Source organism: Bubalus bubalis, chromosome 6 (genome assembly GCF_019923935.1).
Source record: "Bubalus bubalis isolate 160015118507 breed Murrah chromosome 6, NDDB_SH_1, whole genome shotgun sequence".
Taxonomy (NCBI): Eukaryota; Metazoa; Chordata; class Mammalia; order Artiodactyla; family Bovidae; genus Bubalus; species Bubalus bubalis.
This window is the reverse complement of record NC_059162.1, coordinates 94,340,620-94,362,559: the sequence shown is the minus strand read 5'-3', so window position 1 is coordinate 94,362,559 and position 21,940 is coordinate 94,340,620. Positions and strand designations below refer to the sequence as shown.

General features: G+C 38.9%; 1 protein-coding gene across 6 annotated transcripts in view; it reads left to right on the top strand.

Moving 5' to 3' along the window:
• Positions 1–21,940, top strand: part of OSBPL9 (oxysterol binding protein like 9) — a 164,466-nt gene that overhangs the window by 7,864 nt on the left and 134,662 nt on the right. For 4 of the 6 annotated variants that reach the window (XM_025289471.2, XM_025289470.2, XM_025289468.2 and 1 more), the window contains exon 2: positions 20,190–20,240. The exons of the other annotated variants lie outside the window; for them this stretch is intronic. In XM_025289471.2, the coding sequence (XP_025145256.1) occupies positions 20,190–20,240 (51 nt within the window). The remainder of the gene's footprint in view (positions 1–20,189; positions 20,241–21,940) is intronic. 6 annotated transcript variants of the gene reach the window in all.

Here is a 21,940-nt window from a genome sequence, read left to right as displayed (position 1 = left end):
ATTCAGAAAACTAAGATCATAGCATCTGGTCCCATGACTTAATGGGAAATAGATGGGGAAACAGTGGAAACAGTGTCAGACTTTATTTTTTGGGGCTCCAAAATCACTGCAGATGGTGATTGCAGCCATGAAATTAAAAGGCGCTTACTCCTTAGAAGGGAAGTTATGACCAAGCTAGATAGCATATTAAAAAGCAGAGACATTACTTTGCCAACAAAGGTTCGTCTAGTCAAGGCTATGGTTTTTCCTGTGGTCATGTATGGATGTGAGAGTTGGACTGTGAAGAAAGCTGAGCGCCAAAGAATTGATTCTTTTGAACTGTGGTGTACTCATGATGTACTCTGAGTATAAGTTAAATAAGCAGGGTGACAATATGCAGCCTTGACGTACTCCTTTTCCTATTTGGAACAAGTCTATTGTTCCATGTCCAGTTCTAACTGTTGCTTCCTGACCTGCATATAGACTTCTCAAGAGTCTTCTCCTCTTGAGAGTCCCTTGGACTGCAAGGAGGTCCAACCAGTCCATTCTGAAGGAGATCAGCCCTGGGTGTTCTTTGGAAGGAATGATGCTAAAGCTGAAACTCCAGTACTTTGACCACCTCATGCAAAGAGTTGACTCATTGGAAAAGACCCTGATGCTGGGAAGGATTGGGGGCAGGAGGAGAAGGGGACGACAGAGGATGAGATGGCTGGATGGCATCACTGACTCGATGGACATGAGTCTCAGTGAACTCCAGGAATTGGGGATGGACAGGGAGGCCTGGTGTGCTGCGATTCATGGGGTCTCAAAGAGTCGGACACGACTGAGCAACTAAACTGAACTGAAGAGGAGCTAGTTGAGATTATAAAATATGATTTGGGGGTGGGGGGGAGAAAAAAAAATAAAATATGATTTGTTTAGTCATGAACTGTTAAGTATTTAACACTCTTTCTTGTTTTATATTGTCTTTATGACATTTCAGAGAGAAAAGTTAGAAATAGTGAGTTAGTAAGTTGTCAGGGTCACTCAAGGTTTTCTTTAAAAGGAATCATTGGAGAAATGATGTGTTTTGCTGTTAACATGCTAGCTGGAAGAGAGTCATAGTGACTTTGCATTTCAAAAACACTGGTAATCTGAACACATTTAAATATTACTTGACAGTCCTTAGCAATGTCTGGAAGGTGATAAAATCTCTCATCTAATTCTTGGATTTTAGGTTTTTGAAGAGCTTAAATATATGTGTTTTTCTTGCAAAGATGTAAAAGAGGGAATCTCAGATTCTCCTAGAAATGTATCAGCACCACTCCCATCAAGCATTTAAAAGTGAATTTATACTTTTGTAAATAAACTTCTTGGTTATATCAAATGTTTTTTATTAAGCTTACATGGTACATATTAATAATCCAAATTAATAAAATAGCTTTAGAATTACAAAAGGAACACAAGAAAAATTGTACCTAATCTAAATGCCCTGAAAAGAAGTATGTGGAAATTTTATGTCTTGTGGTTTCCTTCAATACCCTAGTCAGCCTTAGTTTTTCTCTTTTTTGATTTTTTTTTTTGTTTTGTTTTGCTGTGCTGTGCATGGCATGTGGAATCGTTAGTTCTCCAACCAGGGATGGAACTTGCACCCTCTAAAGTGTAAAGTGTGGCGTTTTAACCACTGGACTGCCAGGGAAGCCTCTATTGCATTCTTTATCTGTACAGCAGGCTTGTAAACTCCTTGATAGTACTACTAGCATTATCATTTTCAAGCCCTATAAATATAGTACATCATTCTCATAGTGAGTGGAATGTCCAAGGCCCTTTAAAGTAAGAGATGTGATGTAGAAGATTGTTTTGGAATCATTGCTTATACAGCCTTGTAAATTTTGCAAAATATACTGATAACAAATGTGTTTATGGCTTATGTAAAACCTGATTAAGCTTGTATTAATAACAATGGCTTTGTTTTAATCATCCTTACCCTGTAGAACTGTGTGGGATCTTTTGGTTAGTGTGTTACATCAGACAAGCAGTCAGTTCTTGCTTTATTGCAGGCAGTTTTGTTGATGATAGTAATTTGTAGAAGGATAGAAAGCAGAGCTATTCTTAAGTATGCCACTCTTACATGTGGCAGTTGTCATAGGATTAGATTTTCAACTAGTTATATAATGTCAGTCAAAGCTAGCTAGAACAATGCTCAAGAGAGTTAGATTAAGGACCTAGTTCCTTTTACTGCTTATAGAGAAAATCAAATGGCCAGCTGAGTCTTTTTCTTCTCATTTACTGTATTGTAAAGGATAATCATCTTAGACTGATTTAAACTTAAAAATTTTACTTTTTTGGTACATGATACATGGAATCATATAAATGAAATCATATTTGGGGAAAGTATTTTGAGGTATTCAAAATTATTTTTTTCCCATTCACATGACAAAGATTATTATGAATGTTAATATTCTGATTCCTGGAGTTTTTTCACATTGAGCCTTCATGCTAAATTGTCTACTTATTTAATTGAATTTATTTTATTTTAGCATTACTCTTATGGCACAGGTGGACAAATGAAATATTGGATGAACATTTGGTTTGTCATTTTGGCAGCTGTCTCTAGTCTCTTGATCTTCCTCTTTCCTCAGTCTCTTATAAATGATACCATGCTTCTCAGAGACAATAGAGTTCATTTGGTGGGAACACTCTCAACTCCTTGTACTGCCACCTATGGGTATAACTATTTTCCTGCCTATCCTTCCCTGTGTCCTCCCTGACATAATGGAAGAGGTAATCCTTGGGTGGGCTTTCTTGGTGGCTCAGTGCTAAAGAATCCCCCTGGCAATGCAAGAGATGCAGGTTCAGTCCCTGGGTTTAGAAGACCCCCTGGAGAAGGAAATGACAACCCACTGTAGTATTTTTGCCTGGAAAATCCCATGGACAGAGGAGCCTGCCAAGCTACAGTCCATGGGTTGCAAAAAGAGTTGGACACAACTTAGCAATTAAGCAACACCACCAATCCTTGGGTGTTCTGGATTCCATCTACTCGCGAATTTTTAGAGAATCTCAGTCTATAGGTTTTTCTCCTTTTTCTGCTTTCTCCTTCCTCTCGCCCATTGTCTTCTACTTCTTTCTATGTACAGACTTTTGTTGTTTAAGAATATTTTGCAATATAACAACTAAACATCATAGTTGTAACAATTTCATATGGAAAATTTTAATACGTTTTGGGATTGCCTGTTGCTTTTCATTTTTTTGGTACACTTAGTTTTGAAATTGGAAAGTGTAAGCCCTTCAGCTTTGTTCTTTCTCAAGATTGTTTTGGCTATTCTGGGTTCGTTGAATTTCTGTATGAATTTTAGGATATACTGACTTTTTCATTAACAAATAAACTTGGGCTATGTCTCTCTCAAGTTGAAAAATATCTCTGCTAATTCTGTGTCCCCCTGGAAAAACCATCTTCACCTCTCTTCTTCAAGTTAGATAAACCTATTGAAAGAGTCTTCTACATTGTCTGTCTTTATTCATGCATTTACTGTACAGCAATCTGTTTTTACCTCCAAATTTCACTGAATATCCTAGCAAAAGTCTCCAATGAAAGCTTTGTTGCTGAACCCAGTGGGTGCTTTTAACTTTTCATTTTAATAGCACTGTCTCTGCAGAATTTGACATTATTACTCTTTATTTTAAATTTCAAAAAGATAGTTTCATTGCTCTTGAAGGGATGCAATATATTCTTAATTTAAAAAAAATTGAAAAAGCATATAAAATAGAAAGAAGCAAAGTACTACCTGAAATCCTACTATCTGTGTTTTGGAGAATAGCTTTCCTAACAACTCTTTATGCTTAAATACACCTTTATGTATATTTTATATAAATGGAATCATTATATATATAATAATCTACAACCCAGAAGCATTTTATTAAAAAATTTTCTATAGATATGTTGTACCATTTTGTATTGTATTTCTTCAACTAACAAAATGAGCAAAGGATATCTTTTCTCCTTCATCCTTACTTAATGAGATCTCAGTCATCTGGCTTTGGGAGATTAAGAGTCCTATGCTGTCTGTGATGCAGGAAGACAATGTACAATAATCTGTATTATGTCCCATAGTTCTGCTCAGCTGGATAGTACCCAGTCTACTTGATTAAGGGCAGTTCAAAAACCCACCCACAAACAGAAGACTCTACTTCTTAATGAGGGAGTGACAAAGTTCTAAAAGAGCTTGTAGGATGAGAAGTACCATGATAGGCCATTTTTGGAAAATGCAGTGTGCCATAAGCCTCTACTATATTAATCATTGTTGTAGGTATTTTCTACTATTGTCAAATATATCGCTTCATTAAGCCTCATAACCTCTTCCATTTTTCCTTGCTACCGCTATAGCATATAAACCACCCGGGTCTGGTGCAAAAACTTCCTAAGTGTTCTCTTTGTTTCCTTTTTGCTCTCTAAAGTCCATTTTTTTATCAGTAGCCCAAGTGATCTTTTAAAAAAAGGAAAAAGGAAGATCATATTTTTCCCCCTGCTTAAAATTCTCTAGTGACTATAGGAAAAAAAAATTCAAACTCTTTACTATGACTTACCACCTTGTAAGCACCAAAGAATTGATGCTTTTGAACTGTGGCGTTGGAGAAGACTCTTGAGAGTCCCTTGCACTGCAAGGAAACCCAACCAGTCCATCGTAAAGGAGATCAGTCCTGAGTGTTCATTGGAAGGACTGATGTTGAGGCTGAAACTCCAGTACTTTGGCCACCTCATGTGAAGAGTTGACTCATTTGAAAAGACTCTGATGCTGGGAATGATTGAGGGCAGTAGGAGAAGGGGATGACAGAGGATGAGATGGTTGGATGGCATCACCGACTCAATGGACATGAGCTTGGGTAAACTCCGGGAGTTGGTGATGGACAGGGAGGCCTGGCGTGCTGCGGTCCATGGGGTCACAGAGTCGGACGCGACTGAGTGACTGAACTGAATTGAACGGATGGCCTTGTGATCTTTCTCCACTTAACTTTCTACAGTAAACCTTTTGCTCACCACTATATCCACTGTAGCCTTTTTTTCCCCCTGTTCCTTGGACACCTCAAGCTTGTTCCTATCTCAGGGTCTTTGTGTATATTTTCTGGCTTCTTGGACTGATACTCTCCCATGACTGTAGCATGCCTGATTCCCTTCTTGTTATGCAGGTCTTCATTTAGGCATCACTGCTCAGAGAAGCCTTTTCTTAACAACCTGTCTAAAGTACACCTCACTATCAGTCACTAGCACCAGCACACTGGCCTTTTTTTTTTTTTTCACTTGATGGTTTAGAATATAAGCTTATTTTATGTTATTTAAAAAAATTAATTTATTTTAATTGGAGGCTAATTACTTTACAATATTGTAGTGGTTTTTGCCATATATCGACATGAATCAGCCACAGGCGCACATGTGTTTCCCATCCAGAACCCTCCTCTCACCTCCCTCCCCATCCCATCCCCCGGGGTCATCCCAGTGCACCAGCCCTGAGCACCCTGTCTCATGTATCGAACCTGGACCAGCGATCCGCTTCACATATGATAATATGCACGTTTCAACGCTACCCTCTGAAATCATCCCACCTTCACCTTCTCCCACAGAGTCCAAAAGACTGTTCTTTACATCTGTGTCTCTTTTGCTGTCTTGCATATAGAGTCATCGTTACCATCTTTCTAAATTCCATATATATGCGTTAGTATACTGTATTGGTGTTTTTCTTTCTGGCTTACTTCACTCTGTATAATAGGCTCCAGTTTCATCGACCTCATTAGAACTGATTAAAATGCATTCTTTTTAATGGCTGAGTAATATTCCATTGTGTATATGTACCACATTTTTCTTATCCATTCGTCTGCCAACGGACATCTAGGTTGCTTCCATGTCCTGGCTATTGTAAACAGTGCTATGATGAACATTGGGGTACATGTGTCTCTTTCAATTCTGGTTTCCTTGGTGTAGCACACTGGTCTTGATGTATTTTTTCATAGCATTTATTGTTAGCTGCTAAACTTACTTTGTTTTTCCTGTTTAGTGTCTGTTTCCCTCCTCTGGAATGTAAGTACTGTGAGAACAGAGACTTACCTTCATCATTTTATCTTTAGCATCTAGAGCAATGCTTGGCATTTAGTGAGTATTCAGTAAATATTTATGGAATGAGCAACAGGTGAAGTAGTTTATATATTACTTCCTTTACACATGAAGAAATTGAGACTTAAAAACTCACACAGTAGTTTCTCTGTATGTGATTAAGTCTTCTAACTCCAGATAGAATGTTCTCTCACTGAATTGTGCTAGTGTTGATATTTTAAAATGACAAACCCAAGTTATCACTAGTCTGCTTATAGGTGAAAACTGAGTTACATCATTATCACAATGAAATAAACTTTCTGCATGCTGCTGCTGCTAAGTAGCTTCAGTCATGTCCGACTCTGTGCGACCCCATAGATGGCAGCCCACCAGGCTCCTCTGTCCACGGGATTCTCTAGGCAAGAACACTGGAGTGGGTTGCCATTTCCTTCTCCCAAACCTTCTGCATAGGCTATTATTCTAAGGTACAGACTGCATTGATTAATCATTAAAAAGTACTGAGTCCTTTAACATCTAAGTTGAAACACCGAGGATGAATGAAAAACTCTCTTTCCATTCCAGTGAAGAGAAAGCCTCCTAGAGAAGGGAAAGGAAGAGCAGATACTAAGTCTTAGAATTTGTTGAGTAATGAGTTTTTTATATTCACAAAACATGACCACAGAAAGATAGTGGCACATTCTTGAACATAATTCTTTGAAATTTTCATCACCCAGAAGAGGATGAAATGTACATTTCAGATAGATGATACGTTGTGTGACCAACCCTCTGTTCTGTGCTTGCATGTCAGCTCTTCTGCCTTTGTTTTTTGTTTGTTTGTTTGTTTTTTAACCCATTACAAAGAGTCGGACACTACTGAGCAATGGAACAGCAACAGCAATTCTGAAGTAAAATTAGACCTAATAAAGAATGAGTGTTTTTATTCTTTAAAGTTTTATTTACTACTGAATTATAGTTGATTTACAATATTGTGCCAGTCTCTACTGTACACCAAAGTGATTCAGTTATACATATATATACACTTTTTAAAATATTCTTTTCCATTATGGTTTATCACAGGATATTGAATATAGCCCCCTGTGCTATACAGTAGGATTTTGTTGTTTATCCATTCTGTATATCATAGTTTGCATCTGCTAACCCCAAATTCCCAAGCCATCCCCCCCCCAACCCCTCTCCCCCTTGGCAATCACAAGTCTGTTTAGAATGAGTGTTTTTAAATTGCCTTTTTAAAAAGTGTTTCTCCCTCCCCCGCTCCACCCTGTTTATAAAAGTAAAATGTTTATCATAGATCATTCACTAATCAAGTCCTAGGTCTCCTAAGCCCTTTGGCATAGTTGACCTACTTCCTTATTCTTCCTTGTAGTCTTTTTTTTTTTTTCCTTGTAGTCTTGCTTTCCCTTAAGCAACAACATCTAAAAGAAATGCTTTAAGAAAATAGTTTCTTGGGCAGTATTTGAATTTATAACAACTTTCCCCCTATCTTTTGATCACATGCTGTATTTTGAGTGCTTTTCCTAGCTAATCTGGGGACCATTTTCAACAATTTATTCAAAAGAATTTGTTCTCAGTTCTAAATTCCAAATCAGAACAAGGAGCTTTTGTAGCATAACCTTATTCTAAATTGAGGCATGTAGGATGAGTCTTAGGACTGAGAGTTCAGATATCTGTGGTTCTGGCTATTGTTCTTGCTAACCAGATTATTTTAGGTGTTGTACAAAATTTCCCATCTTTAAATTTTTCTAGTGCTGTTCTTGTTTTTCATCTTTTCATGATCTTACTGCCTTGGGCCCTGACTTAGTCTTTTCCAAATAAGGAGAAACACTCTTGGGCAATTTTTGATGGAAAAGTGAAGTTGAATGATAATAATGGATTATCACTGTACAGTTTGGTGGGAAAAGTACTAAATAACATAAACTTCCTGGAGTTTAAAACACCCCTATCATTCCCTTCAGTCATTTTTTGTGAAATAACATTAATCACTATTTAGTATTTGGGCAGTATACAATTCAGATTTAAATCGAAGAAAGTAGGGAGAACCACTAGACCATTCAGGCGTAACCTAAATCAAATCCTTTAGGATTCTACAGTGGAAGTGACAAATAGATTCAAAGGATTAGATCTGATAGAGTGCCTGAAGAACTATGGACAGAGGTTCGTGACACTGTACAGGAGGCAGTGATCAGGACCATCCCCAAGAAACAGAAATGCAAAAAGGCAAAATGGTTGTCTGAGGAGGCCTTCCAAATGGCTGAGGAAAGAAGAGAAGCAAAAAGCAAAGGAGAAAACAAAAGATACCTATCTGAATGCAGAGTTGCAAAGAATAGCAAGGAGAGATAAAGCCTTCCTCAGTGATCAATGCAAAGAAATAGAGGAAAACAATAGAATGGGAAAGACTGGAGATCTCTTCAAAAAAATTAAGAGATTCCAAGGGAACATTTCACGCAAAGATGGGTACAATAAAGGACAGAAATGGTGTGGACCTAACAGAAGCAGAAGATATTAAGAAGAGGTGGCAAGAATACACAGAAGAACTATACAAAAAAAATCTTCATGACCCAGATAATCATGGTGGCATGATCACTCACCGAGAGCCGACATCCTGGAGTCTGAAGTCAAGTGGGCCTTAGCAACCATCACTATGAACAAAGCTAGTGGAGGTAATGGAATTCCAGCTGAGCTATTTCAAGTCCTAAAAGAAGATGCTGTTAAAGTGCTGCACTCAATATACCAGCAAATTAGGAAAACTCAGCAGTGGCCACAGGACTGGAAAAGGTCAGTTTTCATTCCAATCCCAAAGAAAGGCAATGCCAAAAAGTGTTCAAACTACCTAAAAATTGCACTAATTTCACACCCTAGCAAAGTAATGCTCAAAATTCTCCAAGCTAGGCTTCAGCAGTATGTGAACCATGAACTTCCAGATGTTCAAGCTGGATTTAGAAAAGGCAGAGGAACCAGAGATCAAATTGCCAACAACAGTTGGATCATAGAAAAAGCAAGACAATTCCAGAAAAACATCTACTTCAGCTTTCTTGACTACACCAAAGCCTTTGTGTGGATCACAATAAACTGTGGAAAATTCTTAAAAAATTCTTAAAGGCAGACCATCTTACCTTCCTCCTGAGAAATCTGTATGCAGATCAAGAAACAAAAGTTAGAACTGGACATGGAACAATAGACTGGTTCTAAATTGGGCAAGGAGTATGACAAGGCCTATGTGGTTGGATGGCTTCACCAACTTAATGGACATGAGTTTGAGCAAATTCTGAGAGTTGATGATAGACAGGGAAGCCTGGCATGCTGCAGTCCATGGGATCGCAAAGAGTTGGACATGACTAAGTGACTGAACTGAACTGATTTTGAGGAACAAAACAAAAATAGAAACTATACATTGAGATTCAGTATATATTGACATGCTAAGTAATTTGCAGCACTTAGGTTACTATTTAGTATTTTATGTTATGGTTAACTTTTCTTGGAAAGGATCCAGAAACCCCCGTCATCAGAGTTGTGCTTAATTAAGCCCTGTGAAGTGGTTCTTGTCACTGATCTGTTGACCTGAATTTTTGACTTAAAGATAAAATTATCCTTTTTAAGAAACAGTAAAAGACCTGGGACTTTACAATTTAAGAGATCACAGATCAAAATACAAGTCTCCAGTCCTTTACCTGTAGTTCAGAAATCCCTGAGTCTCTGAATTCCAGAAGTTTTTTTTCCTAAATGTGTTATATTCTCATTTGGAAGTAAAGCCTGCCTTGAACTGTGTGGTTAATTATAAACTCCATTGTGCTTAATATAAATATATGTTGTACTACCAAAATATTAGTATGCTTGATTGTGAAATTAATTAAATGCTTAATAATCCAGACTCTGTTGCAGGTGTGTGACAGTTTATGTACTATTTGTATGGTACTTTTTGAAAATTCTGAATTTTAAAGCACGTTTGAACCAAAAATCTCAGATAAGTGATGTGGACCTCTATCTGGTCTAATGACCTAGGGTTTATATGCTGGCAGTAGTTCAGAAGGCAGAGGGGGTACCACCCTCTGAAGCACTGCTGCAGTGCTTTGTGGGGTGATATTTGCGCTGATGAATTCAGAGGATCGCTGATTTGACACACAGCCTTTGTGGCTCGGAGAAACTTTGAAAGGAGACTTAAGTTAACCAGATCTGTAGTAACTGTGGTAGAAATGCATAACCTTTAGAGTCAGACCTGGATTGGAATTCTCTCTGCTGCTGCTGCTGCTAAGTCACTTCAGTCGTGTCTGACTCTGTGCGACCCCATAGACGGCAGCCCACCAGGCTCCTCCGTCCCTGGGATTCTCCAGACAAGAACACTGGAGTGGGTTGCCATTTCCTTCTCCAATGCATGAAAGTGAAAAGTCAAAGTGAAGTCGCTTAGTCATGTCTGACTCTTTGCGACCCTATGGACTACAGCCTACCAGGCTCCTCCGTCCATGGGATTTTCCAGGCAAGAGTACTGGAGTGGGGTGCCAGTGTCTTCTCCGGAATCCTCTCTATCTATCTGTTATCTGTGAATCCATGGGCAAGTAACTTATGCCTTTTGAGCCTTTATTTTCTCAATTATAAAATGGGTATAATAAAAGAACCTATATCATAAGATTGGTATGAGAAGTAAATAAAATTGTATTTAATTGTGTTTAAAGCACTACCCCAGGATTATGTGAGTTCAGTTCAGTTCAGTCACTCAGTCGTATCTGACTCTTTGTGAACCCATGAACCTGCAGCACACCAGGCCTCACTATCCATCACCAACTCCCGGAGTTTACCCAAACTCATGTCCGTTGAGTCGGTGATGCCATCCAACCATCTCATCCTCTGTCGTCCCCTTCTCCTCCTGCCCTCAATCTTTCCCAGCATCAGGGTCTTTTCAAAAGAGTGACCTCTTCACATCAGGTGGCCAAAGTTTTGCAATTTCAGCTTCAACATCAGTCCTTCCAATGAACACCCAGGAGTGATCTCCTGTAGGATGGTCTGGTTGGATCTCCTTGCAGTGCAAGGGACTCTCAAGAGTCTTCTCCAACACAACAGTTGAAAAGCATCGATTCTTTGGCGCTCAGCTTTCTTTATAGTCCAACTCTCACATCCATACATGACTACTGGAAAAACCATAGCCTTGACTAGACGGACCTTTGTTGACAAAGCATACTTCTTTTTAGTATGCTGTCTAGGTTGGTCATAACTTTCTTTCCAAGGAGTAAGCGCTTTTAATTTCATGGCTGCAATCGCCATCTGCAGTGATTTTGGAGCCCCCAAAAATAAAGTCTGACACTGTTTCCGCTGTTTCCCCATCTATTTGCCATGAAGTGATGGGACTGGATACCATGATCTTAGTTTTTGAAATGTTGAGCTCTAAGCCAACTTTTTCACTCTCCTCTTTCACTTTTATCAAGAGGCTCTTTAGTTCTTCTTCACTTTCTGCCATAAGGGTGGTGTCATCTGCATATCTGAGGTTATTGATATTTCTCCCGGCAATCTTGATTCCAGCTTGTGCTTCTTCCAGCCCAGTGTTTCTCATGATGTATTCTGCATATAAGTTAAATAAGCAGGGTGACAATATACAGCCTTGACGAACTCCTTTTCCTATTTGGAACCAATCTGTTGTTCCATGTCCAGTTCTAACTGTTGCTTCCTAACCTGCATACAGGTTTCTCAAGACAAAGGTCAGGTGGTCTGGTAGTCCCATCTCTTGAAGAATTTTCCACAGTTATTGTGATCCACACAGTCAAAGGCTTTGGCATAGTCAAGAAAGCAGAAATAGATGTTTTTCTGGAACTCTCTTCCTTTTTCGATGATCCGGAGGATGTTGGCAATTTGATCTCTGGTTCCTCTGCCTTTTCTAAAACCAGCTTGAACATCTGGAGGTTCACAGTTCATGTATTGCTGAAACCTGGCTTGGAAAATTTTGAACATTACTTTACTAGCATGTGAGATGAATACAGTTGTGCGATAGTTTGAGCATTCTTTGGCATTGCCATTCTTTGGGATTGGAATGAAAACGGACCTTTTCCAGTCCTGTGGCCACTTATGAGTTTTCCAAATTTGCTAGCATAGTGAGTGCAGCACTTTAACAGCATCATCTTTTAGGATGTGAAATAGCTCAACTGGAATTCCATCACCTCCACTAGTTTTGTTCGTAGTGATGCTTCCTAAGGCCCACTTGACTTCACATTCCAGGGTGTCTGGCTCTAAGTGAGTGATCACACCATCGTGATTATCTTGGTCATGAAGCTCTTTTTTGTATAGTTCTTCTGTGTATTCTTGCCACCTCTTCTTAATATCTTCTGCTTCTGTTAGGTCCATACCATTTCTGTCCTTTATTGAGCCCATCTTTGCATATAATGTTCCCTTGGTGTCTAATTTTCTTGACGAGATCTCTAGTCTTTCCCATTCAATTGTTTTCCTCTACTTCTTTGCATTGATCGCTGAGGAAGGCTTTCTTACCTCTCCTTGCTATTCTTTGGAACTCTGCATTCAAATGAGTACATTTTTCCTTTTCTCCTCTGCTTTTTGCTTCTCTTCTTTTCACAGCTATTTGTAAAGCCTCCTCAGACAGCCATTTTGCTTTTTTGCATTTCTTTTCCATGGGGATAGTCTTGATCCCTATCTCCTGTACAATGTCACGAACCTCCGTCCATAGTTCGTCAGGTACTCTGTCTATCAAATCTAAGAGTTCAGTACATGTTAACAAAAAAATAAAGTTTAGTGTTTAACATGTAATAATATTCATTAAGTGTATTTACATTGTGGTCACTATTGCATAAACTAATATTCAAATTTGTTAATTCATAACAAGAAATATAATTATTAAGGAGACTGCATATTTAGGCTATCTGATTCATACATTAATACAGTCTCTGCAAGCAAGCTATATGGGATGCCAAATTTATATGCAGAAGCAGACCAAAGAGAGCTATAGATATTTAAAGGCATCAGGCTTTGGTATCAAGATGCAATATCTCTGTGTTAGATACATACCTATTACAAGAACAGATCTAATCTCTTGGTCAGCAAAACATCTGACTTTCTGGTTCTAGTTCTGACCCTCCCACTGTAGTTCTATTACTATTAATACTTTCTATACTTAGTATAATATCATAATTAGTATAATTACCTCCAGGCTGTTCCAGCTCTTAATGATGTTCTTATATATATCTCTGTTCTGTGTCTGTTTTCTTTAAAGGAAGGCAGTCATCTTCCAGGATCTTGGAAAGACCCCAGACATCATTGTCCCCTTGTATACTGATTCTGTATATTTCCCTAAAGCTCTATCCACCTGATGTGAAGAGCCTACTCGTTGGAAAAGACCCTGATGCTGGGGAAGATTGAGGGCAGGAGGAGAAGGGGGTGGCAGAGGATAGTTAGATAGCATCACCGACTAAATGGACATGAATCTGAGCAAACCCCGAGAGATAATGAAGAGCAGGGGAGAAGGACAGACGTACTGCAGTCCAGAGTCAGACAGAACTTAGTGACCGAACAACAACAAAGTCTCTGTCTGTAGTATGTGCGTGTATGTGTGCTAAGTTGCTTCAGTCGTGTCTGACTCTTTGTGACCCTATGGACTGTAATCCGCCAGGCTCCTCTGTGCATGGGGATTCTCCAGGCAGAAATACTGGAGTGGGTTGCCATGCCCTCCTGCAGGGGATCTTCCCAACCCAGGGATCGAACCTGCCTCTCTTACGTCTCCTGCATTGGCAGGCGGGTTCTTTACCACTAGTGCCACCTGCTACTGCTCAACTGAGGCCTTCTATAATGTGGAGTGGGAGATGCGGGAGTTATCTGTAGTGTAAAACTTGAGGGATGAATGATGGGGAATATTCCTCAACAATCAATAATGAATATTGATTTTCATTCATCTGAAGTATTTTCAAATTTCCCTTGTTATTTTTTCTTTGAGCCATTAGTTGTTTAGGAGTATTATTTAACTTCTACCTGTTTGTGGATTTCCCAAATTTCCTTCTGTTATTGAGCATGCCTTTTAATCTGTTTTGGTCAAAGAACATACTTTGTTTTGTTTATGTTCTTTTAAATTTATTGAGGCTTGTTTTATGGCTTAACGTATGTCAGTCCCAGAGCTTCCCTGGTGGCTCAGATGGTAGAGAATCTTCCTGCAATGCAGGAGACCTGGGTCTGATCCCTGGGTTGGGAAGATCCCCTGGAAAAGGGAATGGCTGCCTACTCCAGTATTTTCTCTCTCTCTCTCTTTTTTTTTTAACATTTTATTTTATTTTCCTGTAATCCAGTATTCTTACTTGGAGAATTCCATGGACAGAGGAACCTGGCCCAGGCTACAGCCCATGAGGTCGCAAAGAGTTGGACACAACTGAGTGACTAACACTTTTACTTTTCATGATCAGTCTTGGGTAATGTTCGATTACATTTGCAAATAACTTCTTTTCAAGAAGTTTCTTTTGAAAGGATCAATCTGTTGCACATTGCTTCTGTTCACAGCCCACTGGCCTATACCTAGATACAGCATATAGCTAGCTGCAAGAGGCTTGAAATGTAATAGTCAGCAGAGGAGCCACGTGTTCAGTTAAAATTTGGGGTTCAGTTCAGTTGCTTAATCATGTTTGACTCTGCAGCCTCATGGACTGCGGCATGCCAGAGTTCCCTGTCCATCACCAACTCCTGAAGCTTGCTTAAATTCACGTCCATTGAGCTTGCTCAAATTCATGATGCCATCCAACTATCTCATCCTCTGTCGTCCCCTTCTCCTCCTGCCTTCAGTCTTTCCCAGCTTCAGAGTCTTTTCTAAGGAGTCAGTTCTTTGCATCAGGTGGCCAAAGTATTGGAGTTTCAGCTTCAGCATCAGTCCTTCCAATGAGTATTGAGGGATGATTTCCATTAGGATTGATTGGTTTGGTCTCCTTACAGTACAAGGGACTCTCAAGAGACTTCTCTAACACCACAGTTCAAAAGCATCCATTCTTCGGCGCTCAGATTTCTTTATGGTCCAACTCTCACATCCATACATGACTACTGGAAAAACCATAACTTTAACTAGACAGATCTTTGTCAGCAAAGTTATGTCTCTGCTTTTTAATATGCTGTCTAGATGAATCATAGCTTTTCTTCCAAGGAGAAAGCATCTTTTAATTTCATGGCTGCAGTCACCATCTGCAGTGATTTTGATGCCCCCAAAATAAAGTCTCTCACTGTTTCCATTGTTTCCCCATCTATTTGCCATGAAGTGATGGGACCAGATGCCATGATCTTAGTTTTCTGAATGTTGAGCTTTAAGCCAACTGTTTCACTCTCCTCTTTCACTTTCATCAAGTGGCTCTTTAGTTCTTCTTCACTTTGTGCCATGAGGGTGGTGTCATCTGCATATCTGAGGTTATTGATATTTCTCCTGGCAATCTTGATTCCAGCTTGTGCTTCGTCCAGCCCGGCTTTTTGCATGATGTACTCTCCATATAAGTTAAAATTTGGGGTGGAGGATGTTAATACTGAAAGGAAGAAGAGGAGAATGGATTTTGGGGGACAGGCGTGTGATGGGCAGCATTATATTGTATTTGTGGTAATTTACTTTGAAATTTTAATACAAATTGTAATCTGAATCAATAGCTTGGGGTTATCATAAGGATTAATATAAATTATTTCTTTGGGGGTGCTGAGTCTTAGTGTGGAACGTGGGGTCATTGATCTCTGTTGAGGCATGTGGGATCTTTCAGATGCAGCATGTGGGATCTAGTTTCCTGACCAGGAATTGAACCCAGGCCCCCTGCATTGGGAGTCCAGAGTCTTAGTCACTGGACCACCAGCAAAGTCAAAAAAGTGATTTTTGGTTGCATGGCTTGTTATATCAGAATCCAGTGCCCTTGCATTAGTAAGATATAAGAAACCAGCAAATCCAGCCACCAAATCCAACCATCTTGTTAGTCCTGGAGCCTCTTAGAAGTAGAACACATCACCCCTGTATCTTTCTGCTTCATGGGGGATTCTGTTTTCTTAAATCGCTGAAAAGATTTTACCATCTGTTTTCTGAGTACCTCTCAAGGTGCTGAGCCTTGTGGCTTGGAGGCATGTTTGTGCTAACTTGCTAAAAAATACTTTTGTTACTAAGTTTGAGAACATTGTTAGCATGGCACCCGGTAGGAAGATCACCGGAGTTGGGGTTATGTTTGTTGGCTCTACCTTTTCTCTCATCACTACTTGTATTTGTAAAAAAAAACCCAAAGAGACAATAAGAACATCAAAACCAAAAACAATGCCCCCTGCCAAACTTCCAAAACAAAACCCCCTGCTCTTCAGTGAATAGCACTGGCAGGTTTGCTTCAGATCAGAGGATAGCTGGAGATCACTTGCAGGTAGAAACTTCTGCCTCTCCCCTCTCCTTCTCTCAGCGTGTATGCTTTAGTTATTGCTTCCTTCATGTAGAGGGCACAAGACCTGTGGCAACTGTTCCTTAAGCTTCAAGAACATATAGGAAGGAACTCTTCTCTCAACGCCAGTAGAAAAACTCCTGTGAAAGGACTCCATCCTGCCTTGTCCCTGAGGTCATAGGTCCTGTGATTGGCCAGCTTGGTCCAATAACCACCCCTCAGCACTCACTGTGCCTAGGGGGACTTAGTCATACCAGCTTCTCTTTGGCTACACATTGGAGTTGAGTGGCAAGAAAATGAGGGAGAGGGCTCTGTGTCATTGTGGAGAAGGAGCAGGATTCAAGGGTATCAGCACAGGTGTGATGTGGGAGAATGATTGGCAGGGCAGCCATTCCAAACTGTGTCAGCCGTATCAAACTGCTATGTTTTACACATGTAATTTAATTGGGTAATTTACTTGATCTCCCTGATGTCACCTTCATTTATGTGGGTAACTCTTACCAATGCAAGGTCTTGTGAGGTTTACTGTGTATAAAGTCATAGCACATGGAGGTCATCAATGAGTGCGAGTCTGCTGCTGCTGTTGATGCCGCTACTGCTTTTGCTGTATCGTTAATGTCACCATCATCCCTTTTCCCCAAGTTCTCTTATTTAACTTCTGTTTTTCTATAACACACCCTTGAGAATGTTCATAAACCTTTAGCTCTCCATTAACTATTGAAGTTTAATTTCCTTAACTACTCACTGTTTCTTTCAGATCCCCCCAGGACCTGGTCCCCACATCTCCTTTTCAGCTTCATCTCTCCACCTCTCTCTACCTCCCTCTTCACACTCTGTGCTTGGGCTATAAGTCTGCCACTTCTGTGAAGACCTCATATGTAAAGTTTTCCGTACCTGTTCCTTTGCTGATGTTGTTACCTTGCTTGGAATACCTCTTTTGCCTACCTTCTCTCTCTAGAATTCTGTTTGTTTGTTTTTTTTAAAGTCCCAGGTTAAAGCTTGAGACCTAATCCCTTCTCTGTTGCTTTCCCTGATCTTTTTCAATGGCAGGGAGCATTCTGTAGTTCACGGTACTTTGTGCCTGTATGCACATAATTTATTTTTGCTCCTTTTAATTTAATTTATTTTTACAATTGTTTATGTGCTAGTCTTTTTTTTTTTTTACATTTTAAAATAGTCCAGGCCAATTATTTTATAAGATGTCCCACAGTCTGAATTTGTCTGATTGTTTCCTAGTTATGTTTGTTGTAATTATTTATTACCCCGTCTTGCCCTTTTTTTATCTACTATAATCTGATTTTTAAAAATGGAAGAGAATCAAGGATGTTTGTTACCTTGTTTGAGTTGCATTCTAACTCTCATTGGGTATTTTCAAATCTAATTATTATTTTTGTGTTTTGCCGTGACACTTTTGGAGAGAAGATAAATATAGGGTACAGTAAAAGGGCTATTAAATGCTTAGGGAATGTTTTTGTCAACTGTGTTTTTGCCAGCTATTTTGTTAGTAAAGAACTCATTTTTAACCCTGTTTATTTATTTATTTATTTTTTTAAGTTTTAAAATTCTGAAATTTTTTTTTCCTTCTTCAATTTTTTTAATTTAATTTAATTTTTAAACTTTACAATATTGTATTGGTTTTGCCAAATATAGAAATGAATCCGCCACAGGTATACATGTGTTCCCCATCCTGAACCCTCCTCCCTCCTCCCTCCCCATACCATCCCTCTGGGTTGTCCCAGTGCACCAGCCCCAAGCATCCAGTATCGTGCATCGAACCTGGACTGGCGACTCGTTTCATACATGATATTATACATGTTTCAATGCCATTCTCCCAAATCTTCCCACCCTCTCCCTCTCCCACAGAGTCCATAAGGCTGTTCTATACATCAGTGTCTCTTTTGCTGTCTCGTATACAAGGTCATTTTTAACCCTGTTTAATGTTGAGAATTTTTAATAAAATGTATGAATCGTGGTTATACTTGCAAGAAGACTCTCTACAGTATTTCAGTAATTTCTGAACATGAATTTCTGTAGCTCACTACTGTGCTTTTTTGTTTCTTTTTTTTATTTTTGAAGAAAGTTTGCTTTGATTTATTGTAATGTTGTTACACTGATAAGCTTACAATCAGTGAAAACAATGGCATAGATGTGTTAACAGCATGTTGCAGTGAGAAGGATAAGGCAGATCTTTGTGTATAGGCAGGCAAATCTCTCTGAGAAATGATTAAATTTACTTTTTCAGCTTTATTGAGGTATAATTGACATGTAACATTATTTAAGGTGTACAATGTGATGATTTGGTATACATATATATTGTGAAGTGATTACTACAATAAGATTGAACAACACAACCACTATCACCTCTTATAGCTACCTTTTGTTTTGTAGTGAGAACTTTTAAGAGCTACTCATTTAGCCACTTTCAAATATTCAATATGTATTATTGACTATAGTCATTATGCTGTACATGAAATCCTCAAGGTATAGTTATCTTATGGCTGGAAGTTTGCCTGTGGCTCAGTACAATGGATGTAGGGCATCTGTGGTTTAAAGTGGGACAGTTTTCTTCAAAAATGTAACTCCATGATATTGACTTGTTTTACTTCTTTGTCACATAGTGGAAAAAATACCAGTTGTTGAGGTATTAAATATTTTTAAAGCTTTAGTTGTTTGAGGTTTTACTTTATTTTTTACACATGACTAAGTTAATTCTAGGAATATTTACTGGATGTCAACATGGGGCTTATTGTTCAGAACACAGTCTTTGCTTAGCTCAGTCTAGCATCAGAAACAAAGGATAAAAATGTTTTATTAGTAAATATTTTCTGAGCACCTACTGTGTGCCAGACACTGTTCTGAAGCATAAGTCAGATACAGTTTCTACCCCCTAAGGAATTTGCAGCCTTGTGGATGAGTCAAACAAGTAACCAGCCACTATAGCACAAGGTGCCAGGGTCGGGAAACATACAAGAGATGCTAGGAGTCCAGGGGTGGGAATTCTAATTAGAGGTAGGGCACTTGATGAGTGATAATCCAAGGCAGAAAATCAGAGCCAAGGATATTCTAAACTGAGAAACATTGGATGAGAAATCTCAGAGGCAAAAAAAAAAAAAAAAAATGTGACCTATCTAGGGAGTTGCAGAGACGAAGTTAAAGCAGTTTTTCTCAAGATGTGTCCTCTGTTTGCTTGAGTCAGAATCATCTGGGAGTGATTCTTAAACCCGCAGATTCAGGTGACTCTCAAACTCACTGAAATGTGAGAAACATATTTTAGTTGAGAGTTAAGGGATATGAAGGAAAAATGAAAATATAGTGTAATATATGCCATGTTTTTTTTTGTTTTGTTTTGTTTTTTTCATGCCATGTTTAAGGTACACATAAAATTCTGTGATTAGCTTTATTTGTATAAACTACTTCCCTGGTGTCTCAGAATCTGCCTGCAGTGCGGGAGACCTGGGTTTGATCCCTGGGTTGGGAAGATCCTCTGGAGGAGGGCATGGCAGCCCACTCCAGTATTCTTGCCTGGAGGAACGTGGACAGAGGAACCTGGTTGGCTATACAGTGCATGGGGTTGCAGAGTCGGACATGACTGAGTGACGAGGCACAGCACAAAACATTTTACGTTTGCTAATTCCTGTCTTTAAGTGATGGCTGGGTAGAGTGGGACAGGGATGGGGAAAAGGGAGGAATATTACTATAAAATTTATCTCTTTACCCCTAGATGATTCTAAAAAGTCTGTTTATCTTTTATTCATTTAATGTTTTTGTTTTTCTTTTAGTCCAAGGACAAAATGATGAGAGGCTCTCGCAGAGGATGTGTTAGACTCAGAGTGAGTATTTATTCATTTTTATGAAAACCAGTTTTGACAGAAAGAAAACTATTTTGACAGATTCATGGGAATCTAAATTTAGTTTAGCTCCCTTACTTAATTGGTGGGGCAGACAAGTTTAAGGCTCAGAGGAAAAACGACTTCTCCAGGGTAACTCCAGAACCAGGGCTAGAGTTCAGTTCTTTTGGCCCATTAATTTAATGTTGTATCCATGACTTGATGCACCTACTGATTTTTTAAATCTGTTTTGTATCCAGGGACAGGGGCTGGAAATTAAATAAGTTGTAGTGTTGGCAATAGAGTAAGCAGTAGGAAAAAACTCTGAGAAATCCCCACTTTCAGCTGCTTAATTCTTTCTGTTCAACACTATTTAATAATGGGTGTTGCAGCAGTTATGTCCCTTAGAAATATAATGTGAGCAACATATATAATTTAAAATTTTTGTTGTGTCACATTGAAAAAGCAGGTGAAATTAATTTTAATGGTATGTTTTGTTTATGCCAGTATATCCAGAATATTATTTGAACATGCAATCAATAAAAAAATTATTGCGATATTTTACGTTCCTTTTTTTCATACTACGTCTTTGGAATCCACTCTGTCTTTTGTACTTATGGCACATCTTGGTTCAGATCAGCTGCATTTTAGGTGCCCTATAGCCTCATGTGACTCAGGGCTACCTATTGGACAGTACAGGCCTATAGCTTCAAACTGTTTTCTATTTCCTGTTCAGTTTCCGCCATTGTCTGAATAGCTAAAGACAAGGACGAATGCAGGGTTGAGGATATAGTTTCTAGTACTCAACTGTATCTGAAGAAGGACCTATCTCTGTCGTAACTATTAATAGGTAAATGTGCTTCTAGTGGCATTTTCTTCTTTCGGATTCCTGTTGCTTTCTTTCTGCCATCGTTTTTTCTGTACCCTTACTTTTGAGGATGTAAATGTATTTCATAAATATATGATTGCCTTTATTAGCAGTAGGTTATTGGTAGAAATGGGAGATAACTGAGAAAGAAATCAAATTCTAATGGAAAAATTTTGACACTGAGATAGGAGTTAAGTATGATGAATTTGCAGGATGGAAATGAGACAGGCTTGTTTTGAACAGATGGTGTATATATGACAGCATAAAGATTTTTGAAAATTCAGCTTATTGTGCTCTTGGCTATTTTTCCCCTTTCCTTTGGTTTTTGCTTTTGCCTTCTTGGTTTAATTGCTTTTCTAAGCACTTGTTATTGACCTCAGTCACTGCTCAGTCTGGTATTAACTGCTTTCTTGGCTTGAGATAGACTCAGTCAGTAGTGAGACTTTGGCAGCGCTGTAGTGAGACAGCTCTTCAGTTGAATTCAATCTGGATTGTTACACTTAATGCACATTTTTTTTCTTTTAAATATAGCTTAATTATTTATGAAACCTCGTGGCTACCTTGTAGGTTAAGAAGTAGAGTTTTGCCCAGTTACTGTGGAAGCCTGTCTCTGTGTCCCGTTCAAATTGCATCTGCCTCCCTGTCTCCTAAAGTAACCACTCTTGTTTTATAGGAACCACTTCTTAGATTTGCCTTCCTAAATTCTACATTTTATCTTGCCCATTTAAAAAAATTGGTATCTTTTGTTTGCAATTTATCTGTTGATGACTCCAGACCCTTTGACCTGTAGGAGTTTTCCGTAGTGGAGGTTTTATCGATTGCGTACTGGTGCAAT